Source organism: Monodon monoceros, unplaced genomic scaffold (genome assembly GCF_005190385.1).
Source record: "Monodon monoceros isolate NGI ecotype Baffin Bay Population unplaced genomic scaffold, NGI_Narwhal_1 Super_Scaffold_19, whole genome shotgun sequence".
NCBI classification, from domain to species: Eukaryota; Metazoa; Chordata; class Mammalia; order Artiodactyla; family Monodontidae; genus Monodon; species Monodon monoceros.
In genome coordinates, this window is record NW_021703775.1 from 70,180,522 (window position 1) to 70,205,395 (window position 24,874).

The 24,874-nt window shown below is 55.5% G+C and overlaps 1 protein-coding gene across 1 annotated transcript in view; it reads right to left on the minus strand.

The window, feature by feature from the left end:
- The window catches only part of KLHL29 (kelch like family member 29), a 309,933-nt gene that overhangs the window by 7,847 nt on the left and 277,212 nt on the right, over positions 1-24,874 (minus strand). The window contains exons 6-11 of the mRNA XM_029231912.1: positions 16,191-16,329; positions 6,932-7,134; positions 5,519-5,778; positions 2,656-2,854; positions 2,331-2,513; positions 1,945-2,125 (exon numbers count right to left, since the gene is read on the minus strand). Coding sequence (XP_029087745.1) covers positions 1,945-2,125; positions 2,331-2,513; positions 2,656-2,854; positions 5,519-5,778; positions 6,932-7,134; positions 16,191-16,329 — 1,165 coding nt within the window. The remainder of the gene's footprint in view (positions 1-1,944; positions 2,126-2,330; positions 2,514-2,655; positions 2,855-5,518; positions 5,779-6,931; positions 7,135-16,190; positions 16,330-24,874) is intronic.

Sequence of the window (24,874 nt, forward strand, 5' to 3'; positions counted from 1 at the left end):
AGGGCACCGTGTCCTGGACTGCTCCTCCATCTCCTGGGGTTCGCAGGGTGGTCTTGCCCATTCTGTGCCCCAGCTGATTTCGCAGCGGAACAAAGGCCTAGCCAGCTGCCAGGGCGAACTGCTCCTGGGCCCAACAGGAGTGGAGTTTGTTCCCCTTCTTTGTGCATTCGATCCTTGAACAAATCCCTGTATTTATCAACAAGGTTGCAAAATCAGCATCTTAGGAGATTAAAAATAGCTGACAAGAGCAAGACAGGATGACAGATCTAGCTCAGTTTACTCCTACATAGAAAATGTCTCATTTTCGTGTGTTTATCGTGGATCACAAACGAGTGGAACCTGGTGCTTCTGGAAAGCTTGGAGAGTGATGGGTGTGCAGTGGGTCCCACAGAAGGCTGTCGGCGTCAGGGCTGAACCAGGTTCAACAGCAGTATTAATATCTTCATAATCACACGGGGATTCCCCATTATCTTCAAATCAATATGACAATTAAACGTTGTTACTGAGCCATCTCTGAGCTCCACTTGGGGGAGTTAAAAGCCCACAGTGAAAATCCAGAGCCTGTCTCACTCTGAAACCATCTTTGCCGTAACATTTATCAAGTGTTCAATTAGCCATCGAGGGAAGAATACAAACTGAGGGGTTTGTGCGGCTCTACAGGCGAGAAGCTATCACACGGGAAGCTGATAATGGGGGCCAGGGTGGGGGGGCCAGGGTGCGGGAAGAACGTGGGAAAAGGGCTCCGGTGACCTTAGCCGTGACCCCCTGGGTTGGAATTTGGGGCCAGTTCAGCCTAACTTGTCACTCTCTGGGGCACTAGATTCTCCAAAAGCAGGACTGCCCTGCAGTTTCCCCCATCCTGCTGCTGACTCACAAAGCTATCTGAGCTCGTTCTGCAGTTTCTCTCCAAGGTGTCCGTCCTCTGCATGATCCATTTCCCCGTCTCAAAGGAAAAGACTGTTTCCACCCAGAGAAGCGCCCGCCTCCAGCCTATTCCCCTCCTGCCTGCACATGATCCCTCCGCTAGGTGCGGCCAGCTTCAAAGGGCCGAGGTGAGGAAGCCAGCCTGGAGCTTCCAGCAGAGGGCAGGCTTTATACACATGACTTACATTCTCTTCTAGAGAATTCTAGAGGGTTGGCCAGGCCTGTGTGCAGCGACCCTTCTCTGGGTTACATGCAGATTTCCTTGGAGGTGTGGGAGGCAGGGAGGAAGGGAGCTCCCCCATGTGTCACCTCCACTTGGCAGGAACATGAAGGCACAGCCACTGGCGCGGTGCACATTTGGACCATTGGTTCCAGCTTAGCCCTACATCCCAGCCAGTCTCTGGGCTGCTACTTCCGGTCCCAGTAAGTTCCCTAACTGCCTGGTCAGGGCATCCAAGCCCATCCTGTGTTTTTGCACCATTGGCTCTCATGCCTCCAGCTTGTCAGTCCCCCTGTGGGACAAGAGTGTCCCGTCTCGGTGGCTGGGCAGTTGTTACCCTTCTTGCTTCTACTCCACCATCAGGACTTCCCTGGTGGCGCAGTGGTTAAGAATCCGCCTGCCAATGCAGGGGACCACGGGTTCGATCCCTGGCTTGAGAAGATCCCACATGCTGCGGAGCAACTAAGCCCACGCACCACAACTACTGAGCCTGCGCTCTAGAGCCCGCGAGCCACAACTACTGAAGCCCCCGTGCCTAGAGCTTGTGCTCCACAACAAAAGAAGCCACCGCAATGAGAAGCCCGTGCACTGCAACAAAGAGTAGCCCACGCTCGCCTCAACTAGAGAAAGCCCGCGCACAGCAACGAAGACCCAACACAGCCATAAATAAACAAATAAATAAATAAAAGTCCAGTCTCCAGTGGGTCTTAATTGGGTGGGGTTTGGGGAGGAGGAGTGATGTGCTTTTAGCTCTCGGGGGATGTCAGAGGATGCCCCTGTCGTGACTGTGACCTCCTTACCTCTCCACGTGGTCCACATTGCCTGCCACGCCAAGTCCCCCGAGGGTGTAAATCTTCCCATCATAGACAAGGCTATTGTGCCGACAGCGGGGGACCGTCATCCTGGAGACGAGGTTCCAGTTATCGAGCAGGGACATGTAGCACCAGACATCGGCCAGCGTCACCCCTGATTCCATCCCACCTGTGGGCAGTATGGGAGGTCCAGAGAGTGGACAGGGAGTGAGGAAGGGTCCCAGGCTGGGCAGGCGCAGCCCCGGGGGCAGGAGGAGAAGGCTTCCCCTGCAAAGTAGACACTTGTGGCCTTGGCCTTCCTTAACCCTGGTGTGGGGAGAGGCCCCCTGGGGAAGTCTGTGCCCGGTCCCCAGCCCAGCCCTGAGGAGCCTCACCTGAAAGGTAGATGTTGTCCCCGGCACTCACTACGCTGAAGAACTCGCGGTCATAGAAAGGCAGTGAGGCCAGGGGGTACCACTTGTTGTTCTGCGGGTTCCAGCAGGTGACAGCCACCAGCGAGCGCTGGGTCATCCCCACCATCTGACGGCCCCCAACCAAAACGATGACCTCGGCCACACCTGCAGGGACACGGATGGGCACCCTTGGGATAGCCTGACACTGTGTCAGCATCTGTGCCTGGTGCCTCCTTGGGGGACCACCCAGAGTTGGGCTGACGGCGTGGCGCCTGCCTTTGGGGGCTCGGGGCATATCCCGCCATACCTGCTGAGAGGCGGGGCCGTGTTCGGGGCGTCTGCATCTCCTGGCGGGCGTGTGGCAGCATGTGGTAGCGTTTGGCCTCGTTGACCAGGTCCCGACACGCTTCCGATGACTTGATCAGCTCCTCGTTGTCAACCACGTTGAGCAGGTAGCTGGGGTGGATGAAGGGGAGGCGGACCACGGCCAGGAGCTCCGCCGAGTACTGCGGGGTCAAGGGAGCATGGGGTCTTCTTAGATCATAAGGTGGCGCCACCTCTTGTGAGGTGTGTTGAGAAGGAAGAAGCGAGAGGTGTGGGACTGGGCAAAAGGGGTGATTCGAGTGTGCGTTTGGCTTGGGAGTGTCGACACTGCTCACCCCGGCCTAGGCGGAGCTGACGGGCGCTCCCAGGAGCAGGAGGTGAGGAGGGAAAGAAGGGGGAGGCCTGGCGTGCTGGGGCTGGCCCTGGGGTGGGCCATCCACCAGTCTCTTGAGCACCTTCTCCCTGCCTCCACCCAGGTCGCGGGCCTCCGCTTCACACCAGGCTGCCGGGGACTGAAATGAGGATCCTGATCCTTGACGAGGTGGGCAGGAGCTCAGGAAGGGGTGGGAGGGCCCAGGACAGCTGACGGTGATCATCGAGCTTGCGAGTCAGAACCGTCAGCACCTGTGCCTCCCCATCGCCAGCAAGCCCCTTTCGTGGCATCCGCTGGACCCCCTCACCTGCATCAAAGGCTTTTCATGGACTGATGTGAATCTCCCTCTTGTCTGGCAAACTGTTTGCTCACCACTCTATTTTAGTTTCGTCCAACAACTAATCGGTGACCCCTCCTTGCCGCGCATTGAGTGTGCTATTGGGGGTGCAAAGACCAATAAGACCTGGTCCCTGACCTCCAGGTATACACAGTTTAAGGGTGGGGAAGGGATCCATCACATAAAAGGACTCTTCCCACAGCAAGAGTCTAGTTAGGGGTTGTGGGAGTGCAGGAGAGGAGGCTCCCCAGAGTGGGTGCCATCTGAGCCTGGTGTGGAAGGATTGCCAACTTTTCCAGGCCTAAGGCCGACTGGGGGTGGGGGAGGGGGAGGGATTCAAAGCACACACAGAGGCATTGGAGTGTGAAAGAGAGTGTTGCATTTGGGGGACTCTATGGAGCTGGATGCAGGAGGCTTCTGCTGGGCGTTGGGCAGCAGATAGGGGGAAATGAGACTGGAGAGGTCAGCTAGGCACTGGCCTCTGCTGGCCTCCTGCCTTGTCTGCCAAGCGCTGTGTAGTGTTTCCTGCAGAGTGGATGGGAGCACTCATGAGGGGTTTTACTTTATTTATTTTTATTTTTAAAAGTTTTATTAAAAATTTTTTGGAGAGCCGTGCCACGTGGCATATGGGATCTTAGGTCCTGGACCGGGGATCGAACCCGTGCCCTCTGCCGTGAAAGCGCCGAGTCTTAACTGCTGGACTGCCAGGGAAGTCCCTCATGAGGGGTTTTAAACAGAGAAATTACAGGACGAAACATGTCCTAGGAAGACCACGAGGCTGCAGGGTGGGAATGAATTTGGAAGGAGGAGACTGAAGGCGGGGAAACCTCTCAGGAGACGACTGCAGTCATCCTGGTGAGATGAGGGGCCTTGAATGGGGAGCGAGAGAAGCTGGCTCTCGTAAGAGGAGGCACAAGTGGCAGTGGTGTGTGGCCAAGTGGAGGTGGAAGGTGTGGGAGGACTCTCAACTTCTGCCATGGGTAATGGGCAGAACTGGAATAAGGAACACAACAAGATGTGTAGGTCTGGGGGTTTATGAATTAGAGGGGCTTAGGGGACATGGGCTGGAGGTGTCCAGTAGACCATCAAAGGCAGAGTTCTGGGCTGGAGACAGATTTGGGCATTGTGGTGGACGGTGGTGGTCATTACTACAGCCACCCAACCTGACTTCCTTCCTCTGAAAATGAATCTTGCCCCGACCCCGCCTGGTCAGTCAGAGGACCGCCTTCTCCTGGGCCCAGTGGCTGGGGCAGGGGTGGAGAGCCATGTCTGCGTCCTGTATCCACCCAAGGCTGTGAATGCCCCCGCCCGCCCCATCCCTCCCTCCCTCATGCCTCTTCTTGTTCCACACGCAACAAAGTAGCCCCTGTCACGTGTCATTCAGCTGCCTCAGCTCGTTCTGGGCTCCCGCCTCCCTGACTCTGTCTTCCCATTTGCTGCTCTCTGGGGGACCTCTGAGCTCTCCTGAGACCTACCTGTGTGTCTGCACTAACGGCCGGGGGCTCCTCACACGTTAGAACCAAGGTAATTCCGTTCTAAGCAAGGCTGTCGGCCGGAGATCCTTCCGGGCTGTGCTCGATTTCCTGTAACTCAGGGGCCCTCCTGCAGACCCTGCTCTCTTTTCCTTCCGCCCTGGGCTCTGGCTCTGATTTCTTCAGCTGTCCCCCCTGAGGGACTCGCCCTCCCTCCCATCAGGCGGGCAGTGGTTTCTGCTTGGTCCAGGTGCTCTCCACCCTCTCAACAGCCCGAGCACGGGTGGGGCTCCTGCTGCTGGGTCCAAGCTCACGGGAGCCCAGGGCACCCTGGCTCAGGCACACACTTCTCTCCCTGCAGGGCCCTGTTGCTGCGCACCTGGCCCTGCGGCCTCTCGGTTGGCTTGGGTCTCCTTCAGGTGTAATGCCAGCCCTAGAGAACCCTCTAGTGCCTGATTTCTCATCTCTCATCCCCCTTCACCACTCTGTACCCACAGGAGCTGGTCCAGCCTCCCTACCCGGGCCTGCTGGCTCTCAGATGCTCCCACTGCTGGTCAGACCAGGCAGCCCTGCCTCCTCTAATTTCCTGGCCCCTTGCTCCAGACACCATCCCTGTACTGTGAGGGAGAAGGGACAAGCCGGGTGGGGGTGGGGCAGGCCCTACCTGCGCACGGGACACGGGGTCTTTCTTGATCCACTTGATGACGGTCTCGTACACTAGCTCCTCGGCCTTGGTGTTGAGGCTGTCATTGGCGATGTAGGCAATGAAGTCATCCTTGGAGATGTTTAGGATCTCCTCCTGGGTCGCCACCTCGGGGAAGATCTGCAGCGCAAAGGCCTTGGCCATGTGGTAGAGCTCGCTGCACTGCATGGCCTCGGCCATGGCCAGCACCCCCAGGCAGTTGCTGGCCGTCAGCTGCTTCTCTGGGGGCAAGAGCACAGGACGGGACCACTGACTGCAGGGCCCTGGAAGGGGTCACCACCCGTCCCCATCGCCTGTCACTCTGGATCCCTCTCTGAGCTCATGTCTTTGTGACCCGCCTTCAGCATTCAGAGTCCCCACAAGCCCGTTTCCTGTGTTCCTGGATCTTCAGATCCATTTTCTGGCTTTTTCTCTGCCCCGTCTCATGCTGACTTCCCCGGGGCCTCCCTCTACTGCTGCAGGTCCCGGCAGAAGGGCCGAGACTGAGGTATGGGGTGTCAGTGCCGGGCTCGGACCTTTTTCAGTGCCTGTGAGTGGAAGAGGCCTGGGCTTGGGGGGTCACACTGAGGCTTATGGTGTCTGCCATAATTGTGACAGGCACGTCTGGGGTCACAGCCTTCTACTTTAGAGTCATGGTAGCAGTAACACCCCTTATAAGCCCACCCACCACCTCCCATGGGTCTCGGCCTTACCCAACCTGACATCCAGACCTGGGGTCAGTCTGGCCAGAGCTCCTGAGATCCGACTAATGGTTATTCTAGTCTAGACGTGTCTGGGTCCCAGGAGGCCCATCACTTTTGTGGGCCCAACTCAGGAGCTGTGGTTCCTGACTCTTCTACATGGCTCATTCCCCCAAGGTCACGTCTCAGGCCCCTGGCCATCCCCACCTGGCCTGCTCCCATCCCCGCCTCTCTCACTCCACACTCAGGCCAGTTCTGGTGACTCCTGTCTCTGCCCCTCCCTCTCCCTGCTCTCACCAAACTGGGCAGCTCCAAACTGTAAAGTGAGTGTGTTCTCTGGGTTGGGTCTAATAGAAGCAAGTTTGTTCAGTGTTTAGAGAGCAGGGCTGTGAGGCCAGGGCACAGGCTCCCCATGAACAGACCATTCACACAGGCTTCTCGGTCCATTTGTCCTCACAAGGCTGCCCGGGGTCCCGGTGTGGCCTTTCCGGCCCTCAGAGGAGCAATGCAGAGAACATCTCTGTCTGCCGGTGAGCAGAGGCCTTTGTGCACAGTTACCCGAATTATCACCTTAAAACTGCTGTGGAATCCAGCTACGCCCTGAGGCGGTCTGGCTGGGCACGCACAGCCCTTCCCTCTCAATCCTTGCTGTTTTTGAACTGTTTGCACATCAGCACTGTTCCCTGCGGCTCACCGAGAAAGGACACGCAGACTTTGCAGAAGGTGTGGAACTGGAACTTGCTGGCTGCCTCTAGCAGGGTCTTGGCGTTGGCCGAGTCGATGACCAGGGAGCCCGTGTAGACAAACTCCAGCAGCAGCTCAAGGACGTCGGCCTGCAGGTTGGACAGGACGAGCTCCAGCTTCTCCCGGCCGCACTGGCTGCCGTCTTGCACCGACCTAGGCACAGAGACCAGGGTGTCCTTACCTGCCGCCCTGCGGCCACGGCGCCGCCTCCTCACAGGGCTAGGTCTCCCTGCACACCTTGGTTACGCCCTTCATTTTAGGACTCAAGGGACACAGCAATGACACACCTGAACCTAGCGACCTTACACGGGATCTGAAAGAGAAGAGTCTGACCAGAGACGCCCAGAAGAACAGAAAACCCTGCTTATCACTACTCGGCATGTCCATGCAAAAAAAGATGCAAATCAAAAAGCATGAGCTGTGGATGGGGACGAGGACCAAGACTGGCCTCAAAGGGAAACAATACGGTTCGACTCCACTGCTGGCCCCGGCGTCTCCGCCAAACAAAACGTGGCCGGCAGGTCCCGGGCCGCGGGGCCCGTCTGCCTCCAGTGGGAGAATCTCCAGCGTGACTGAGGCTCCCAAACGCCTGTGATCGCAGCCAATCCCTTGATTGCCCTGAAGACTGAGGGCCCCAAGCCGTCCCGGAACCCTGACTCCAACCCCACCTCTTTCCAAAAACATATTGTTTCCTTTTAGGCATGGAAAGGAAGCCCTTCATGACATTGCTTGGAAACTGAGGACGAGACGAGATAGACGGACAGAATGGTTAGAGCCAGGAGGAGGGGAGGGAGAACAACCAAGGACTTCCGCCACAGACAGCCAGCAGCCATGACCTAGGACCTGGCCCGGGGTGGGGCCTCCTGCCACATGGAACACGGGGTCAGAGGTCAGAGTGGCCTGCGTGTAGAGTGTGCATCGGGCTTGTGAACTGGGGGGAGCAGGGGAGGGACACAGATATATAAATATGTTTATATCTGGTGTCTACAGAAATACAAAACCATTGCAAAGGCTCCTAAGGCCTGGCAGCCGCGCCCTAAAGCTGGACCTGGAAGGAAACAGATAAGATGAAGCAAAAATAACAGCAATCGAGAAGTGACCAAGAGGAGAAACACCCAGAGAGTTAAGAGGGAGGCAGGGTTCTCAGAGGCGATCGGCTTGGCACGCGGTCTCGGCCGCTCTGACCTGTCCTGCTACCCGCACTGAGCCTGGTCCTGCCCGGGGGGCTGGGTTCAGCCACGTGCTGGGAAATGACCTCTGCGTTCCTGGCCCTGCCTCCCCACCCTGTCCTGAGGAGGCCAGGGGCCGAGACTCTTGTGACTGGTCCCTTGGGTGCACCTGTAGCTGGCAGTGGGGGTGTGCAGGTGTCCGGCGGGTGAACAGGCTGGCCCCAGAGAGAGGCCGACTCCCATGTAAGCAGGGAGTTAGGGGACCTGGGTGCCCCAGCTCTGCCACCAACAGGCGGGCAGCCTTGGTCTCTCTGGCCCTCAGGCTCCTTATCTGCAAAGCAGAAGACTGAACTGGCTGAGGTCCGAAGCCCATAGAGTTCAAGTGACAGAGGCTGGAAGATACCTTCCCGGGAGACTCTGCTCTACACGACAGAACCTGAAATGCCACCGTTTGAGCAACATTCTCTCCGGTTAGGCACTGGCCTCCCACGGCCTTTACAATACAAATATGACCTGGCAGGGAACAGGTGAAGCAGTGAGCCTGCGTCCAGGCCCCCCTCCCAGGGGTGCCACTCTGCACCTCCACGTAGGATGGCTCATCTGACCAGGGCCCTGAAGGCTTCATTCTGCCTCGAGCCCTGGGCAGGGCCAGAAAGCTGAGCGGAAAGGTACAGGCGAAACAGAGGGTCTGAGCAGAGCCCCTTCTCAAACCCATAGATGTACACAGTGTGTGTGAGTTTTAAAGTGTCTTAACACACCCAGTGTTCTCCTGTCAGGATGGAGTCCCATGCTGGGGTGACTTTGCTAGGTATAAAAATGGTTTATGATACGATCACTTGAAACCACAGACATTCTCCACACCCCAGGCCTCCGGGGCCATCTGGTCAACCTCTTACTCTGCTCTGCCTTCCTTCCGACCTGCCACTCTCTGGCCTCCACACCCTCACCCCCACGCCCTTCATGCTCTGCAGAGGTCACGTTGGGCCACAGCCAGGGCAGGGCTGATGAGGCCACAGGAGGGCTGCTCCCCTTCTCCCAAGGCTCGCAGCCACTGCTGCCTCCCCCTCTGGCCAGCCCTCCAGCCTCCCCACGCGTCCCCAGCACAAAATCAGTGAAGAGCTGAGGTGGGACTTTAGGATGTGCACACACACGTGCACACGCACGCACTGAAATGCATGTGACATGGGACCCCGAGAACCAAGGAACAACCCTGTGAGGAGGGGTGTTGGGTAGATGGAAGGCCAGCGGAGTCCCTGGCCCTGAGTTATACGTCTGATGGGACCTGCATGGCTGCACTTGTGGGGAGATGTTGTCTTGCCCAGAATCTGAGCCAGGGAGAGGGTCCTGGGGACAAGGTGATGCTCGCATGGCTAGGAGCCAAGGGGTTGCTTGGGGAGGCTCATGGGATGTCAACCATTGCAGGTTCTGTCCAGGGTTGAAGAGGACCGCTGTTCCTGTGATGCTCGGCTGAGGCTCTGCTCCTCCAGACCCCCCACTTCCCATGGGGGCAACCTGTGGAGAGGAGGGGGCCGCTGGGCAACCTGTGGGGAGTGGCTGGAGGCCCCTGGGGCCAGATGCCAGACACTGTGAGCTGACTGACCATTCCTCTCGGAATGAGGAACTCTTGGGGATGGGATGGAGACTTTGTCACATGACTGAGTTCAAGATCTGGCGGAAGAGAGGCCCCCGACAGTGAGGCCTCGTGCAGCTCCCCTGCACAGGCATGTTTATGGTCCACACAGGCATTCTTGTGTGGCTGGACAGCTGTGGGGGCAGAGGTAGGCCAGTGGCCACTCTCCAGCCCTGACCATCAGACTGTCTTGGGACGGGACCTCTGTGCTCCTTAGACCTCTTCCCTCTGAGCAAGGACCCCCTGGGAGGTATCGCCCTTGATGGGTGGCCCTGGTCACCAGTGGGGAGTTGTGTCCTCCCCAGATAACCATTCTGTCCCTCTCCTGAGCTGGCCCTGGGGGTCTGAGCATCCCATTTCTCTCAGCCCCATGGAGTATCTGGGGAGCTGCTGGGCAATCGGGGTCATGATATGACCTTGGAGAAGGGGGAGCGGGGCAGGATCGGGCAGCCTTAGCCTTATCAGGGTGGGGCTATGGACCCGACAATTGGGGGTCGGAGCATGGGAGAGAGGGTCAGGCTGGAGCTGCCCAGTCCACGCAGGGCCTCCAGGTTCTATCAGAAAACTAAAACTTCCTGGGGTCACCTTCTCCCAAGATGGGGTGTGTCCCTAAGGTGTGGGACACAGCCTCTGCTTGGCAGGCCTAAGTCTGTGGATGTGCTGGGAATGCCTCAGCCCCAATATTAGGATGTTTGCGACCCCACCATTAACGATTCACTCACGTGGGATAAGAACTGCCTTCTCCAGAATTCAGGACAGAGTGCCTCATCTACCCCTCACACACCTCAGTGATCAGATGCTTTCATTTTGCAAGCTGGACCTGGAACTGTTGGGGCAGTAGTGGGTGGGGACAGTCACGGAGCAGGGATGAACGTGGATGGTACCCTGCTCTGCTCAGGAGGGTGACCTCACCCTCCTGACGTGATGCCCACCCTGCCCCATGGAGAGGCACTCAAGTGTGTCATCAGCTCCAGGGCACAAACACAAGCACACACCAGGCTCATTGCTCTGAGGACTTTCCTGGCGATAAGTCTGGCTCATGTCATTCTGCCAGCATTAGGGATGTGTGACTGTCTGCTCTTCTAGTCACATGGCTCTATTCTCCCAGAAAAGGGGGCAGACTGCCACCCGCAAATGCCCAGCGTCTCAGGGAAGGAGGGCAAATGCATATGGCTTGACTACTGCGTTAACGTCTGTTGGGCTCCCCTACATCCCAGGTCTGTGCCACTCAATTAGAGAGATCCTTTTAGCTTCCTCTGGAGAGGGAGCTGGAGCGAGAAGCCCAGAGTCTACACATGGGGCTTGTGAAAATCAACCTGCACAAAATCAGTTTGTCCATCTGTTTTCATTTACTATGAAAAGAGGATATAGTTCAGACACGTCGGTGGCTCCAACAGGCTTAGCGAGATGAGGGTTTCCGCTGGAAGGTAGAATGCCAGGTCTCTGTCCCATCTGGTGGGATGGGGGCAGTGCTCCTCTGGGGCTGGACATTTCCTCCCACACTCTCGGAAGGGAGGGCAGTGTCCCTGCTGTCTCTAAAGAACAGTCCTGTCCCCTCTGATGGGGCCTGCAGCCCACCCAGCCAGTGAGGGCAGCCAGTGCCCCTGGTGGCACCAAGCATCCCCCAGAGCTCCTTGGCTCCTGGGGGACAAGTGAAGGGACTTCTCCTCTATGATCCCAAAGAGAAAGTCCAGGGCAGACCTAGGTCCTGCTTGCTGGGGTTGAGAAGTGACTCTTGTGACTTGGGGGCTGCATCCCCAGGACCCCACTAGGTCTAGTCTGCTCAAACCTATCCTCCTTCTTTCCTGAAACCTGGAAGGAGGCTCAGCCCACAGTCTTCTCCTCCACTCAGTCCTCCTGGGGTTCCCCCTCCAGCCGGGATGCAGGTGAGGCCTGGTTGTTACGCAGCACTAGCCTTCACATTATCCAAAGACAGAGCTGCAGCTCCTCTTCCTGCCGGGTTTTCACCTGGTTCATAGGGACTCAGATGGGGCAACAGATGGATGATGGGGCAGCCCAGTTGTCTCGGCCTGGGCTTTGCTTTGAGCTTCCCCATGGCCTCATGTGCTCTTCTCCTGGCCTCTTCGAGCCCCTTCCAGCCCTCACTCCAGGGGACCCGGCCCCTCCTGGGTGTGAGGGAGAGGTCCTGCCACTTAGGTACCTGTCTCAGGGGGGGATTGTGTCTTCTCTTGGGCAGATCCTGTGGCCAGTTTACAAGTGTTTCTAATAGATACACACGCGTGCACGAGTACACACACACACTCTGCGTCCCTTTTCCTTGCATATCTGTCTACACTGTCAACACTGAGATTTTATTTCCCTTCCTTACAAACTTTTTGCACAAACAAAAAGTGCAGTTTTGTTCTTCCCTGGGCTAGCAAATGGATGATGGTAAGAGCATGAGCTTTGGAGTCAGACCTCAGTTCAAATCCCAGATCTACTGTTTACCTAAAATTCTCCTGCCTCCATCCCTTTACCTGTAGAATGGGGGTACTAATGGCACCTGCCCCTCAGGGTCAGTGGGAGGGTTTGCAGGATGACATTAGACATCTCAGCAAGGCTCCCTGTGGGCTGGGTCTTGCCCTTGTCAGAGGAAGAAGACTAGAGTTTGAAACTAAATAAGGGAAGACAAAGGGCAAGAAGCTGTTGCAGCCTCGGCAAAAGTATGAGCACAGGTGAAGGAGGAACAGGTGGACACAGTGGAGGTCGGCCCGGAGCCTGGAGAATGGGGCTCTGGGCAGGAAGTCTGCACGGCCACGGGGCTGGTGGGGTGGGGGGGGCTGGGGGGGGGGCTGATGGGCCGAAGGGGAATCAGAGGCTGGTCCAGAGGGCACTCTGAGACCTGGCTCTCCCACTCAAGGTCCAAGTGTCGCCTTTATGAATTGCAAGTCTGACCATGACACCCCAGGCTTAAAACAGAGCCCCATGACCCGGCTCCCCCCTCCCACGCCGCCTCATTCCCTCCGTCTTCACCTCGCACTTGGCGTTGCAGGGACACCGGGTCACTCGCGCTGCCTTCACCCCCTGCTGTCCCGAGGCCCTGCCCTCACCTGCCTGGCCAATTCCCCTCTGGGTTCAAAACCCAAGCCAGATGCCCCCTCTTCCCAGGGACTGTACCCGAATGCCCCTCCCCCTGTGGAGTCAGGCACTCAGCCTGGGAGCTCCAAACCTCCACTGCCACCCTCATCCTGCTCTCCCAGCCACACTTCTTTACACCTTCTCCCCCTCCAGACCGTGGGCCCCCCGAGGGCAGAGACCCACCCCATCCAGTGATTCTCACAAGACCTGTACCTGGGAGGGGCTCCTGCTTGTTTGCTGGGCGAAGAGTAGGGAATGACTGGGCTCCCTATGTCTGGCCTGTGGCTCCAGGTGAGGGCATCCACACTGGGGCTGGGGCTGGTGCTGGGACAGGGTCCTCAATGGGGCCAAAGTGGTGAATGTATCACCCGCCCCAGGCTAGAGGTGGGAGGGAGTCCAGTCCGAGCCTCGAGGCCTGGGGGTTCCAGGATGGCAGAGGTTGGTCCCCCCACCTCTGCCAGTGCTCGCCTAGGCCCTCACGAAGGTAAGGACCAGCGTGTCGTGTCCCACAGATCGTCCCCACACCCTCTGCCTGTGTTAGTGCAGCTGCCTGAGGGGGAAGACCCTGCCTGGGGCTCGGCGGGCAGGACCCCGTCTCCCCTGCTGGGCCATTTGGGCCACTGCACATTAAGTCTCCAGGGTCACAGGTTTGGAGGCTCCACAGTCTCGAGGAGACTGAAATGATGTGCAACATGAGCTGCTCCCCGATCACTAAGAATGTGAAATTCTTGAGGATTTTCCACGGCCGGAAGGGAAACCACCTTCCGGAAGAGAGTCTGCTTTCCTCCCCATGGAAGGAATCTGTTTGCAGCTATCGGCAGAGATGGTGACGTGTGCTCGTGGTTAGGAAGAGAGGAGTCAAATTTAAATTGGCTGCAAATTAAGCTTGTGATTTTGAACTGAAGGGGCACGTTGGGGCTCTGCTGTGGCCACCTCTCCCGCTGAGTGACCCTCCTGTGCGCTGAAGACACAGCCCTGTCTCCGCAGACCTCAGACCTCTCTGGGTTCAGATCCATCCGTCTGGCTGCCTACCAGGTGTCTCTACTTGGGTATGTTCAGGCTGCTAAAACCCGACATGCCAGACGCTCAATGCATCACCTCCCCCTAGCTCTCCCCTGCCCTTGGTCCATGGACCTGCCTGCCTGTGACTTTGTCCTTCTCATGTCCCCGTGCTTGCACTGGGGAAGCCCTGCCCATCCCCTCACTGTCACCCTGGGATGTCAGAGCAGGACGGAAACCTGGACATCATTTGAACCAACCTCCTCTATTACAGATGAGAAAACCCGAGGCCTGAGGGAGAGGACGTGACTTGCCTGGGGTCATAGGATGAGTGGCAAAGTCAGATGTAGAACCCAGGTCTCCCAGCTCCCAAGAGGCTGCCCTCTCTCCTCCGGCGACTGCCTCTCAGCCCCTGCACCCATCTTTTCCCATTAGGGTTACTGAGGCACACCTTGCAGTTCTCCTGCCTGAAGGTGGGCATCCCCACTCCACTTACCCTGACGGCCTCCACACCCTCAGACTGAGCCCGGGGCCCTAGCCTGGAGGTCAGGGCCTGTCTGCCCATCCCAACCTAGCTCAACCTATCTCTGAGAAGGCCATCTCCCCATCCCCACTGCTCATGACTGTCTCTGTCCTTAAATTTTTATTCCAGGCAACCCATCCCTTGCCTGGAATATTCTAAAACATTCCAGAATATTCCTTGCATTCCAGAACATTCCCCACAACCCATCCTTTGCCTGGAATGTTCTTCCTCCTTCTTTTTGGTCTGTCCAAGAAGCGTTCACTACTTTGGGTTCCCAGCTAGTGGTATCTCTTCTCTGTTGTGTGCAAGGTTTTGGTTTACATGTTAGGTCTCTGAAGACAGTCAAAGAGCTCCTGTGCTCCCTTGCCCACATCTTTCTAGCCCAGGGCTGGGCCATCGCTCAGTACCAACCTGTCCCTGCATCCTGCCACCTCTGTGCTCTCCAGCTGATCTGGATCAGGGACCAAGGCCTAAGATGCCACATCTGCAATCCAGTGGCCAGTTGCTGGTCACCGTCGGTTGAGAATTTGCCAAGAGTGGCAGCACAAAGCCCTCCCTTGGCCTGAAGAGGCCACTGGCCGTGCCCCTTCACCCCAGAGCTCATGCCCCTGACCCCTGTGCTCGGACAGAGAGAACCCAAGCACTGGGGGTGGGAGACCCGAGCTGTCCGTGAGACTGGAAGTCACAAAGAGCCTGCCCCTTCCTGCGTGGCTGGGGCCAGCGCGGCTTGGCGGGGCTCGCACGCCGGGCAGCTCAGCTCTAAGTGAAAGGACACAACAGATTGGAAAGGAGATGCCAGCCAGTGTGCCATCCTGAAACAAAACACAGTCACTCTGGGGTTAGTTGGCAAGTCCAAACACAGCATTGGGAAGCAAGCAGAGGTCCTGTCCTCCCACTCTGAGCACAGTCCCGGCTCAGCGTCTGCCCCGGAGAGGCTGCAAGGCAAAATGAGCAGCGGCATTAATCTGCTGATGGGTGAGAGAAACAGGAGCGTTACCCTGGGCCGGCCCCCTCGGCTGCTCTCCCTCACTAAGGCGCTAGAAGGTGGCCCCTAACGTCTTTGCAAGGGTATGAAGCAGACAAATTAAAAAATCAACATAATGGAAAAAAAAAAAAGATGCTCATGCACCATTAAGACTCATTCAGGTAGAGATAGCCAGGGCGGAGGGCAGAAGGGGAGGGGAGCGAAGGCTGAGAGAGACCGTGTTTAGGACACACCTGGTCTGTGCTCAGATAGCGCTGGTTTTAGGCTCTGAGTACAAGTATCAAGACATGCAGCGTGAATGAGGCTTTAGCTACAAGTCAATTCTCCCCGACTCTGGCTGGGGAAAAGCGACCCCTTGGGTGCCTCGTGCTCCTCGGTGGGGGATGGTCTGGTCGAAGTGCTTTCCTGGCGTTAAGTTCACTATCGACAGCAGTGACGATGGTGCTGGGGACACGTGCTGGCCCAGTGGGGGCAGCGTACAAGTGGTCCCTTAAAGTGGAGTCTGCAGTCCTCCTAATCTCAGGGAGGGCTTGTGAGCCACTGAGAAAGCAGGATCCTCGGGGGGTGGGGCAGGGTGTTGTCTACTGCTGGCAGAGGCCCCTGGAGACCAGCAAAGCTGTGTGGGCCGGGCCGGGGACAGTGGCTGCTCTGAGGCTGTGTGTGAGAGGGCACTGGGTGGGGGGGGGGGGGGGCGGAGGAGAGATGGCTACTGGCTCTGTGACAGGGAGTCACGCTTCAGGAACCTGCAAGAGAGGGGAGGAGAAAAGCGACACAAAAGCGTCCTACAAAGGAACAGACCCGACCACAGCTGGAAGGAAGGCAAACCTTTGAATCAGGTCCTTGAAATACAAGCTGCAGGAAGCTAGAACATTTTGGTGGACTTCAAACTCTCTGCCTTCAACAACAATTTTCAGGTCTGTAAACGCTTTCGCTCTGCGCTGCTGGTTCAATTCCTTCAACATTTCTGCAGAACAGAGAAGACAGACAGGGCCAGGTTCCCATTAAGAGTTTTTTTTTTTTTTTTAATTAAAATTTTTTTCAAGAAGTAGAGAAATAGGAGAATACTTGACACTGTTTCTTGGCAAGACTGGCTCAACACTGACAGTCAAAAGAGGTCACAAACATAATGCGTAAACAAGCAGCAACTGGGAGGGGCTACGTAACCAAAGGAATAACGACTTTCAAAAGCAAAAAAACAAATACAGAAAAACAAAACAAACGAAATCCCCCCCCCCAAAAAAAAAACCAAACCCAGAAATTGAAAGTCTGGGAGAAAAGATTCCCATACTGACAACCGGAAACAGAGAGAATACATCATCACAAACAACTAAAAACTGTAATTTAACTATGCAACAAGTTCTCCAAATGCCAATGAGTGCTGATGTATTTGATACCAAGTAAAGCATGGCGTTGTGATGTAAGATGGGCTGGATATGGTTCAAAGGAATAAAAACCACAAAACCTGCAAAAACAGCATCCCTTATGTTAGACACTCACAGCCATGGCTGGGGCGAGCTTCTTGGGGAGGGGCCCCTGAGAAAGGACGGGTGGAGTGGGGGCCTGACGAGCACTTCCCTTTCACACTTCCAGGACAGATGCAGGGATGGGGGGGTAGGAGGGGAAGCAAGCAAGGGGCAGGGATAGTCTGCACCTCCTCCCACTTCCTGGGTCATCTCAGGAGCCCCACCCTTCACCTGGGTCTTCAGCACAGGGGAGCCTGGCTTGCAGCCCCAGGAAGTCCCAGGAAGTGGCCTCAGGGGACTTCCCACCCTGATACACACCTACCTTTGCCTGGTGGCTTGGCCACCTGGGGCCAGCACAGAGAGTGCCCCAGGTCCATGGGCTCCGAACCTGGGGATGTCAGAAGCTTCTCCCAGACCCACATCAAGGCTCAGAATGGGGAAGGAGGAGAGCCTGACAGCTGCTCTGCTCAGTTTATATAAACTCTTTCACTTGCAAAGTTAAGGCCTTCAGATGAGTAATGCTCCCAACAGCCTCGCCCTGCCGGCCTGTCCCCGCACCCCACGGGCCCATGGACAGAGCCTGCCCTTCGCAGTGCTGGTTGCCGGACATCAGAGGTCCAGATTCTTGGGCCAGAATGACCTAGACTGTTCAGCAGGTGAATGGGAGAGGGTGGTCTGCAGAACTGAGCCCCACCCTCTAAGTCCCCCACCAGCACCTCAAGCCCTCCACGTGGGTGTTTGCTGCACCCTGGCTGGTGTTCCGGAATTACCCTCCAGTGTGCCCTGCTCCAGCCTGACCAGTCATCTCTGTCCTCTTGGGCCAGCATTGGGTGCCTGCCAAGATGCCCTGCTGAGCCCAGCCCTCCCCTGACACTGTGACTGTGGACAAGCCCTGGTACTTCCTGAGCCTCTGTTTCTATGTCTGTAAAATGGGAATGGAGGCTCCCATTCTATTCCCAGAGCTGGGTGAAGATCAGATGTTCAGGCCCGGGGATGGCCAAGGGCTTGTGGGCTTTGAGGTCAGCCAGGCCCTTCTTTGAGAGGACATACTGGGCTCCAGCTCTGCTGAAGACCAGGGAAGATGGTGGGAAGGGGGGGCCCTGGAGCACACCCCACATGGGGGACTGAGGTGGTCGGGCAATGCTGAATCACTGTCCCCACCAACCCCACATCAGGCTGAGCTGGAGTCGCTGCAGGGCACATGCAGGGGTGTGTGTCCTGCGGGGTCATTGGCTGGGGTCTCTAAAGGCTCCCCGTGGAGGCTTGGAGCAAGGGAAACCAGCAGGACCCAAAGCAACAGCCGAGGGCGTGGAGGGCACCTGTGGGGTAGATACGGGGGAAGAGACTCAAGGGCTGGGGGAGAGACAGAGATGTGATGGGTGGACAGGAGGGGTCAGATCCCAAGAGCCCTGTGAGGGGGCTCGAGCTTAATGCTATGGCACCAGGGAGTCAGCAGGGATTCTGTGCAGAGGGGTGACAAGGGTAGACTCCAGCAGCTATGGCAGAGGCAGAATGGGGGGCAGGAAAGCACCCTGTGGAGAGCTGGGCCTCAGAGCCAGGCCTGAGGGAGAACCTGAACTCTGCCTCCTATCAGTTGTGTGACCTTGGGAAAGTTACGCAGCACCCCCAAAGCCTCAGTTTCCCGCTCTGGTGGAGGTTAAAGGAGCTAGCCCGCGGTAAGCTGTGAGCCGTGGGCCCGGCACATAGTAAACACTCAACGGTGGTAATTTTCATGTTTTTGTTGATGGTGGTGATCACTCTGCAATCCAAGTGAGAAGTGACAAAGGCCTGAACTACAGTGGTGACAGAGGGACAGAGAAAGACAAGTATTTAGGCTGTGGATGCCACGGCCATCCATCCTGGAGGGACCATGGCGGGTGGGGGGGTGTGTGAGGACCATGTCCGGATTTCTGGGGGGGACATCGGGAAGGGAGGGGGTGATGAGTTGAGTTGTGGGCCTAGGGTTAGGGCCGTGGGATGCCTGGGGAGAGGTGGCAGTGGGGACGTGTAGCACATTGCCGGGGTGGATCCCACACAGGAAGGGCCTACAGGGTCAGGCTGGGTTAAGGCTGAACTGCTGCACTCACACATCAGCTCCAAAAAGAGCCACCAACTGAATTCATTCCCAAACCATGAGCCAGATGGATGATGTCATGTTTTTGAGTGAAATCCCTTGGGGGGGGGGGGGAAAGAGTTCTGGGCTGGAATCCCTGATTCTTGTTCCAGCTTTGCCACTAATTGGCTGGGTGACCCTGGGCAACTTGCTCCAGCTTTTGGTGCTCAATTCCCTCAAGCACCCACGGGCACCTGCTCTGGTGGCCCCAGTTGTCACGCTGCACTGAGGGATGGATGCAGCCCCACACGCCTCCTGAGTTCACCGTGCTCAGGGGACCTGGAGAACACAGCGCTACACAGAACGCCACTCCTTCTGGGCCCAGAGCATTCTGATTGCTTTGGAAGATTTTATTTCAAACCAAGGTTCTAGCAACGATTACATCTGCAGCCCCAGACCCAGCCTCAACGCCTGCTGCCTTGGGAATCCCGGGCCGGATCTGAGAGGTGGTGCTTGGAGATCCAGGTCATCATAACTGTAGGCTCTTTCTACTCTCATTTTGTGGAAATCTGGATTTAATAACTGGGCAAGATTACTCAGTTTCAGAAGAATTTTTCAGTTTATGAAAGGGCTCACCAGGGGATTCCTTTTCACAGCAGGGCCCCAAGTACATTCAAAGTATTGATCAGCTGGTACGTGCTTACTGTTGCCCCCTGAGTGCCCAGCTGGAGAGCTGGCATTTCGGGACATTACGACCGAGGATCCACGGGAGGAAACCAGTATTGGCTCCGGGCCCAAACTGCCCTCCTGCCTGCCCCATATTGGCAAGGACAACTCCTTAATGTCTGAGGGGCTTGGAGGCCTGGGGGTTCCTGGGGAAGCCTTTGGACAAGCCATGCCGGTGCCCAGGTTGGACAGTCTGCAGGCCTCAGGGCAGAGCCTGGCAGGGGCTGCGTCCTCAGAGTTGGCTCCAGCTGCACGCATCCCAGCGCCCTGCAGAATTTGGTTGCCTTGGGTTTGTGAAGGAGAAGTCTTGACCTCAAGGTCCCTCCCTGTTGGCTGGCATCAGGGAATTGTTTTCTGGTCTTCCCTGCTTTGAGTGGGACCCCACACCCTTGCCTTGCTCACCCAAGTGGCTGCCCTGTGCCTTTTGCCTTGCCCCTCCTTGGGGAACTCCCCTGACTCAGACCATCTGGCAGAAAGCTCACACCCACCAGTTTACTAGGCTTCTCCCTGACCCCTCCCCACCCAGTCCTGCCTCTTTTACCACCTAGAAATCTCTGCATCGATTCTCCACCAGCGCCGCCATCCCTCACCTGAGTCATTGCAGCAGCCTCTAAGGCCGTCTCCCTGTTTCTGGCCTGTTCCCCTCCAAGCTCTCTCCATACATCAGCCTGACCATCAACCTCCACATTTTTTTTTTAATATTTATTTATCTGGCTGTGCCTGGTCTTAGTTGTGGCATGCGGGATTTAGCTCCCTGACCAGGGATCGAACCCGGACCCCCTGTACTGGGAGCACAGAGTCTTAACCGCTGGACCACCAGGGAAGTTCCCATCAGCCCCTGCTTAAATAAACTTTGCAAGGCTGGGTAGTGGGAACAAGGCCGTCCCCCAACAATGCCCAGCCCCTCCCCTCCCCGGTGGGCCCTTCACTCCCCACTGAAGCCTCACTGCACCCCAGGCATGTCCCCCTCCATCCTTCACTCATCTCTCTGCCCCTCTGCCCAGATCTTTCTTCTTCCCTGCTTCTTCTGGCTAATTACCATTTTATCTTGCAACACCAGTTAAAGTATTATTTTGTCCCAGGCCTCTTTGCCTCTTTCCCCTATTCCTGCCAGATCCCCTTGCCCTCCGCCCACCTCGGCATCCTGTGCTTACTTATTTAGAGCATACTATGTAATTATTTATTTATATGGATGTCTCCTGCACTAGATCGTATTTTTTTTTTATTTTTATCTTCAACAATGAGCACAGGTCCTGGAGTATATGTATATAGTCGTTATGGTAAATTGCAAAAATTCTTTGCAGCCCCTCCCATCATCAAAGGGTGGAGTTATTTGCCCCACCCTTTGGATCTTGACTGGCCTTATGACTTGTTTTGGACCCTAAAACATGGTTGAAAGGACACTGAGTCTGAGCCACAGCCTCAAGAAGCTTTACTTGCTTTTGCTCATTTTCTCGGGACCCCTGACACCACCACCATATAATCATGCCTGTTGGAGGATGAGAGACAACGCGGAGCAGAGGTGAGCCCACAGATGAGCTGCTTACACCAGCCAGACCCCCACCAGTATCGGCTGAGCCCGACCCAGATCAGCTGAGCCCAACCCAGATCAGCTGAGCCCAACCCAGACTGCACAATCTAAATAAGTGGTTGTTGATTTAAGCCACTAAACCTTAGAACTGTTTGTTATGCTGCAAGAGCTAACTGCTATCAAAGGCATGAACAGGTGATGAACTCAAGTGCTCAGAGAACTTCCTCTGTGTCATTCTCTCCCTCGCTGGTGCAGTTTGAAGTTAATTCTTTTTGTTGTTGTTGTAAAATTACCATCCTAACCATTTTTAAGTTCCGTAGTGTTAAATACATTTACACTGCTGTGCAATCAATCTCTAGAACTCTTCATCTTGCAAAATTGAAACTCTGTACCCATTAAAGAACAACTTCCCATTCCCCTCTTTCCCCACCACCTGGCAATAACCATTCTACTTTCTGTCTCTAAACGCGACTACCCTAGGCAACCCATATAAATGGAATCACACAGTATTTGTCTTTTTGTGACTGCCTTATTTCACTTAGCATAATGTCCTCAGGGTTCATCCATGTTGTAGCATATGTGAAAATTTCCATCCTTTTAAAAGCTGAATACGATTCCATTGTATGTATTGATCACATTTTGCGTATCCATTCATTTGTCAGTGGGCACCTGGGTTGCTTCCCCCTTTGAGCTCTTGTGACGAGTGCTGCTATGAGGCTAATTCTTAACCCCACACGGACATCTCTAAACACCCTGTCTCAAATTCCATTATATGTGGTTAGGGTAAACCCGCTCTGTGGATCCAGCAGCAAGTGGCATCAGAGGGAAAGGAGACACTAGGAAGGGTCTGCCCGAGGCTGGATGCTTTGCTTAGAGGAGAGTGAGGCCGCAAACAGAACCAACACTGGAGATGAAGTTGCAGCCAAACTTCTGCATATTTTTCACCAAACGACACAAGTTATTTGTCAGAGACTAATGGGCTCGTTCCAGCTGGACTAGAAGGGCTGTCTGAGGTGGTAATAAAGAGGAAGAGATGTCAAATATTAAAAGGCAACGAATTTCAGTGGCTTTGCAGTGGAGTCCATTAAATCAGAGCCCCGAGAAAGGTTGTGCGGCCAAATAATTTTTTTCAGAGCTCAAGTAAGAACCCAGCTAGGTGATAAATGCACCTGACTCCACTGGTATTTATGACACCTATTTGATAAAGGACCCGAAAAAATTATAAACTCAGAGCAGTTGTGAAATATACTGAGAGAGCACAGCGAAGACTCTCATGCACACCCAGAGGATAATTCATTCGGGACCAGGAGCCTGACATGTGCCGACACTGTGGGGACGAATGATGGCTTTACACAAACAGAGCCTCCTGCTGCTTCTGCCATAGCCGGTCAGGGAGCGGCCGGGCTGCCAAGCTGGATGCTGCCCTTCCTCCTTTTCCCTCTCCCACCCATCAGATATACACACCACCCCTTTCTCCGCTTCCAAAGAAGTACTGGGCTCAGAATCAGCCTTGAGAGCCAGCTGGGCTCCAGCTTCCTCGTAAGATGGAATAAAAACCCCCGTGGGCTGCACGACCAGCCTGAGTCGGAGGGATGGGCCTTCTACGGGGAAGTCACCCAGTCCCAGTCCCACCAATGTGCGGGCAAACCCTCCCAGGAAATGGGGTTCTCTAGAGCAGGGAAGCGTGAAAGACTCAGGCTTCCTGCCTGACTTAGCATTTTAGCAAGGAGACCTTCTGGTTGTCCTGCTGTCCGAATGGAAATTTCTGCCATCTATCTGAAAGGGAACAAAAGCCCTCAGAACAGTTGCCACCTCTCACCAGCCTGGCTTTTCCATGTCGTCCAATGCTGGGTGACAGACCTATTTCTCAAGCACCAAAGGTCCTTTCTCTTCCTACAGTCCCCGCCCCAGGGCTGCCTACCAGCGGGTGCTCACTGAGCATTTGCTCGGCAGAATGAAGTTTACATTTCAGTTGGAACATTCTTATGCCCTCCAAGATGATATAAAAATCATTAAAATTTTTCCCCTTCAGTTGTTTTGAAACCCACCTAACACTAACAGAAACATCCCCCTCTCTTCCTCTGTCTCTTAGAGTCAAGGACTGACCAGCTGCCAGCCTGGGCATGGGGGCAGCATGACCCAGAGACCTAGGTCAAGCCACAGAATCACCATGACTGCCTTATCTACAGGCCCACCCAGGCAAGGAAAGCCTGATCCCTCATTCCTAAACTCCTACCCAGTGGCTCCCAGAGCCTTCTAGGACCTGTTTGTAACCTTTGTTTATAGCTTCACTTCTATTCATGTCCCCACACACCCCTCAGCCCTTTCTCTAAGTTCATGCCCCCTGTATCCTGTTCCTTCACTTTGGTTGTTTCTCTCTGCCCCTTTGGCCAACTTTCCCCCAACACTTGTTTCTTAGGGTCTCATCCATCCCCTAAGCCTCAGCTTAAATTCCATCCTATAAGAATTCTTACTGAGTTCCTGGATCACAGACCTCTCCTGTGGTCCCACGAGACTTTGCTGGTGTCTCAATTGCAGTAGAGATCCCTGGCTGCCTAATTTCAGAGGAATGTCTATCTGTCTGTCTCCTTTCTAGGCTGTGATCTCCTGGAGGGCTTGCTTCTCTGCCCCCCCCCCCCGGACACCAGACACCATGTTTTTCACAAAAATTCCTTTCTGATTGGAATTCAGGGTGTGTTACAGACCAGATGCAGACATGGTCTGGGTGGTAAGAATAACTTCCCCAAAACATGATCCAAAAGAACCATTTGAAATGTCACACTTGTGTGGAATCAGACGGAAAGAATGCAAAAATCAAGCCCCTTTTAACTTCAGGAGACACCAGTGTTAATAATAACGATGATGACCCCACACTTCGTATGGCATCTATGGCTGCTAAAGCATGGTTACATTGATTAGATCCTCCTTGGGGAGGGATTTATCTATTCTGTTCAGTGCCAATGGCTTTGAAGAGCCTAAAAAGCCCTCCTGGCAAAGACTGACCACCCCACCAGCTCTGCTGAGCACAGGTGCAACCTGGAGCCCTCAAGGCAACTCTTCAGAACAGGGGGCTTCACACGCAGTGGTCAGAGAGAGGTGGTCTTCTCAACTTTCCAGGTTCCCAGCTGCCTGGATGGTAAGACCTGCCCACATGTAGGCCAATAACTGGCCACCTTCACTGACAGCTCTTGCCTTGTGACCTTGGGGTAGGAGGCAAAGGGAATGGTATTTTGTTTGGGGAGGGATGGGGGAGGCTGGGGGCGGAGTGTTAGGACCCCAGCACCAGCCTTGAGGAGCCTGGCCACAGGGTGGTCACTGCAGAAGTGGGGGCAGACCTTTGGCTGAGCAGGAAGGTCACTGAGCAAACCCTGAGGCTGTAGTTGGAGGGAAGTGCCTGGTTAGGTCAACACTGGCAGCTGTTCGTCCTTCCTGCCCCAGTAAAGAAGGTTCTGCCTGGCTCCTTCTCCTGCTCTGAGGTTGGAAGCTGAGGGGTTGACGGGAATACTCTGAGCAGGAGAGGGTGAAAATGTCATGGTGGGAGGCGGTCAGAGAGATCTCAGGAAAAGGTCAGGGCTTAGGACGCTTGGGTGAGAAATGAGGTCAAGACCGGTGTGCAGAGAGCTCTGCAAGGAGCTGGGACTCCAGGGTGACACGCTGGAGTGGGGAGGGCTGATGTGCAGTGAATTAAGCATCCAGGTGATTCAGGTCAGGATGCTGAAGGTGGGGCTCACAAGGG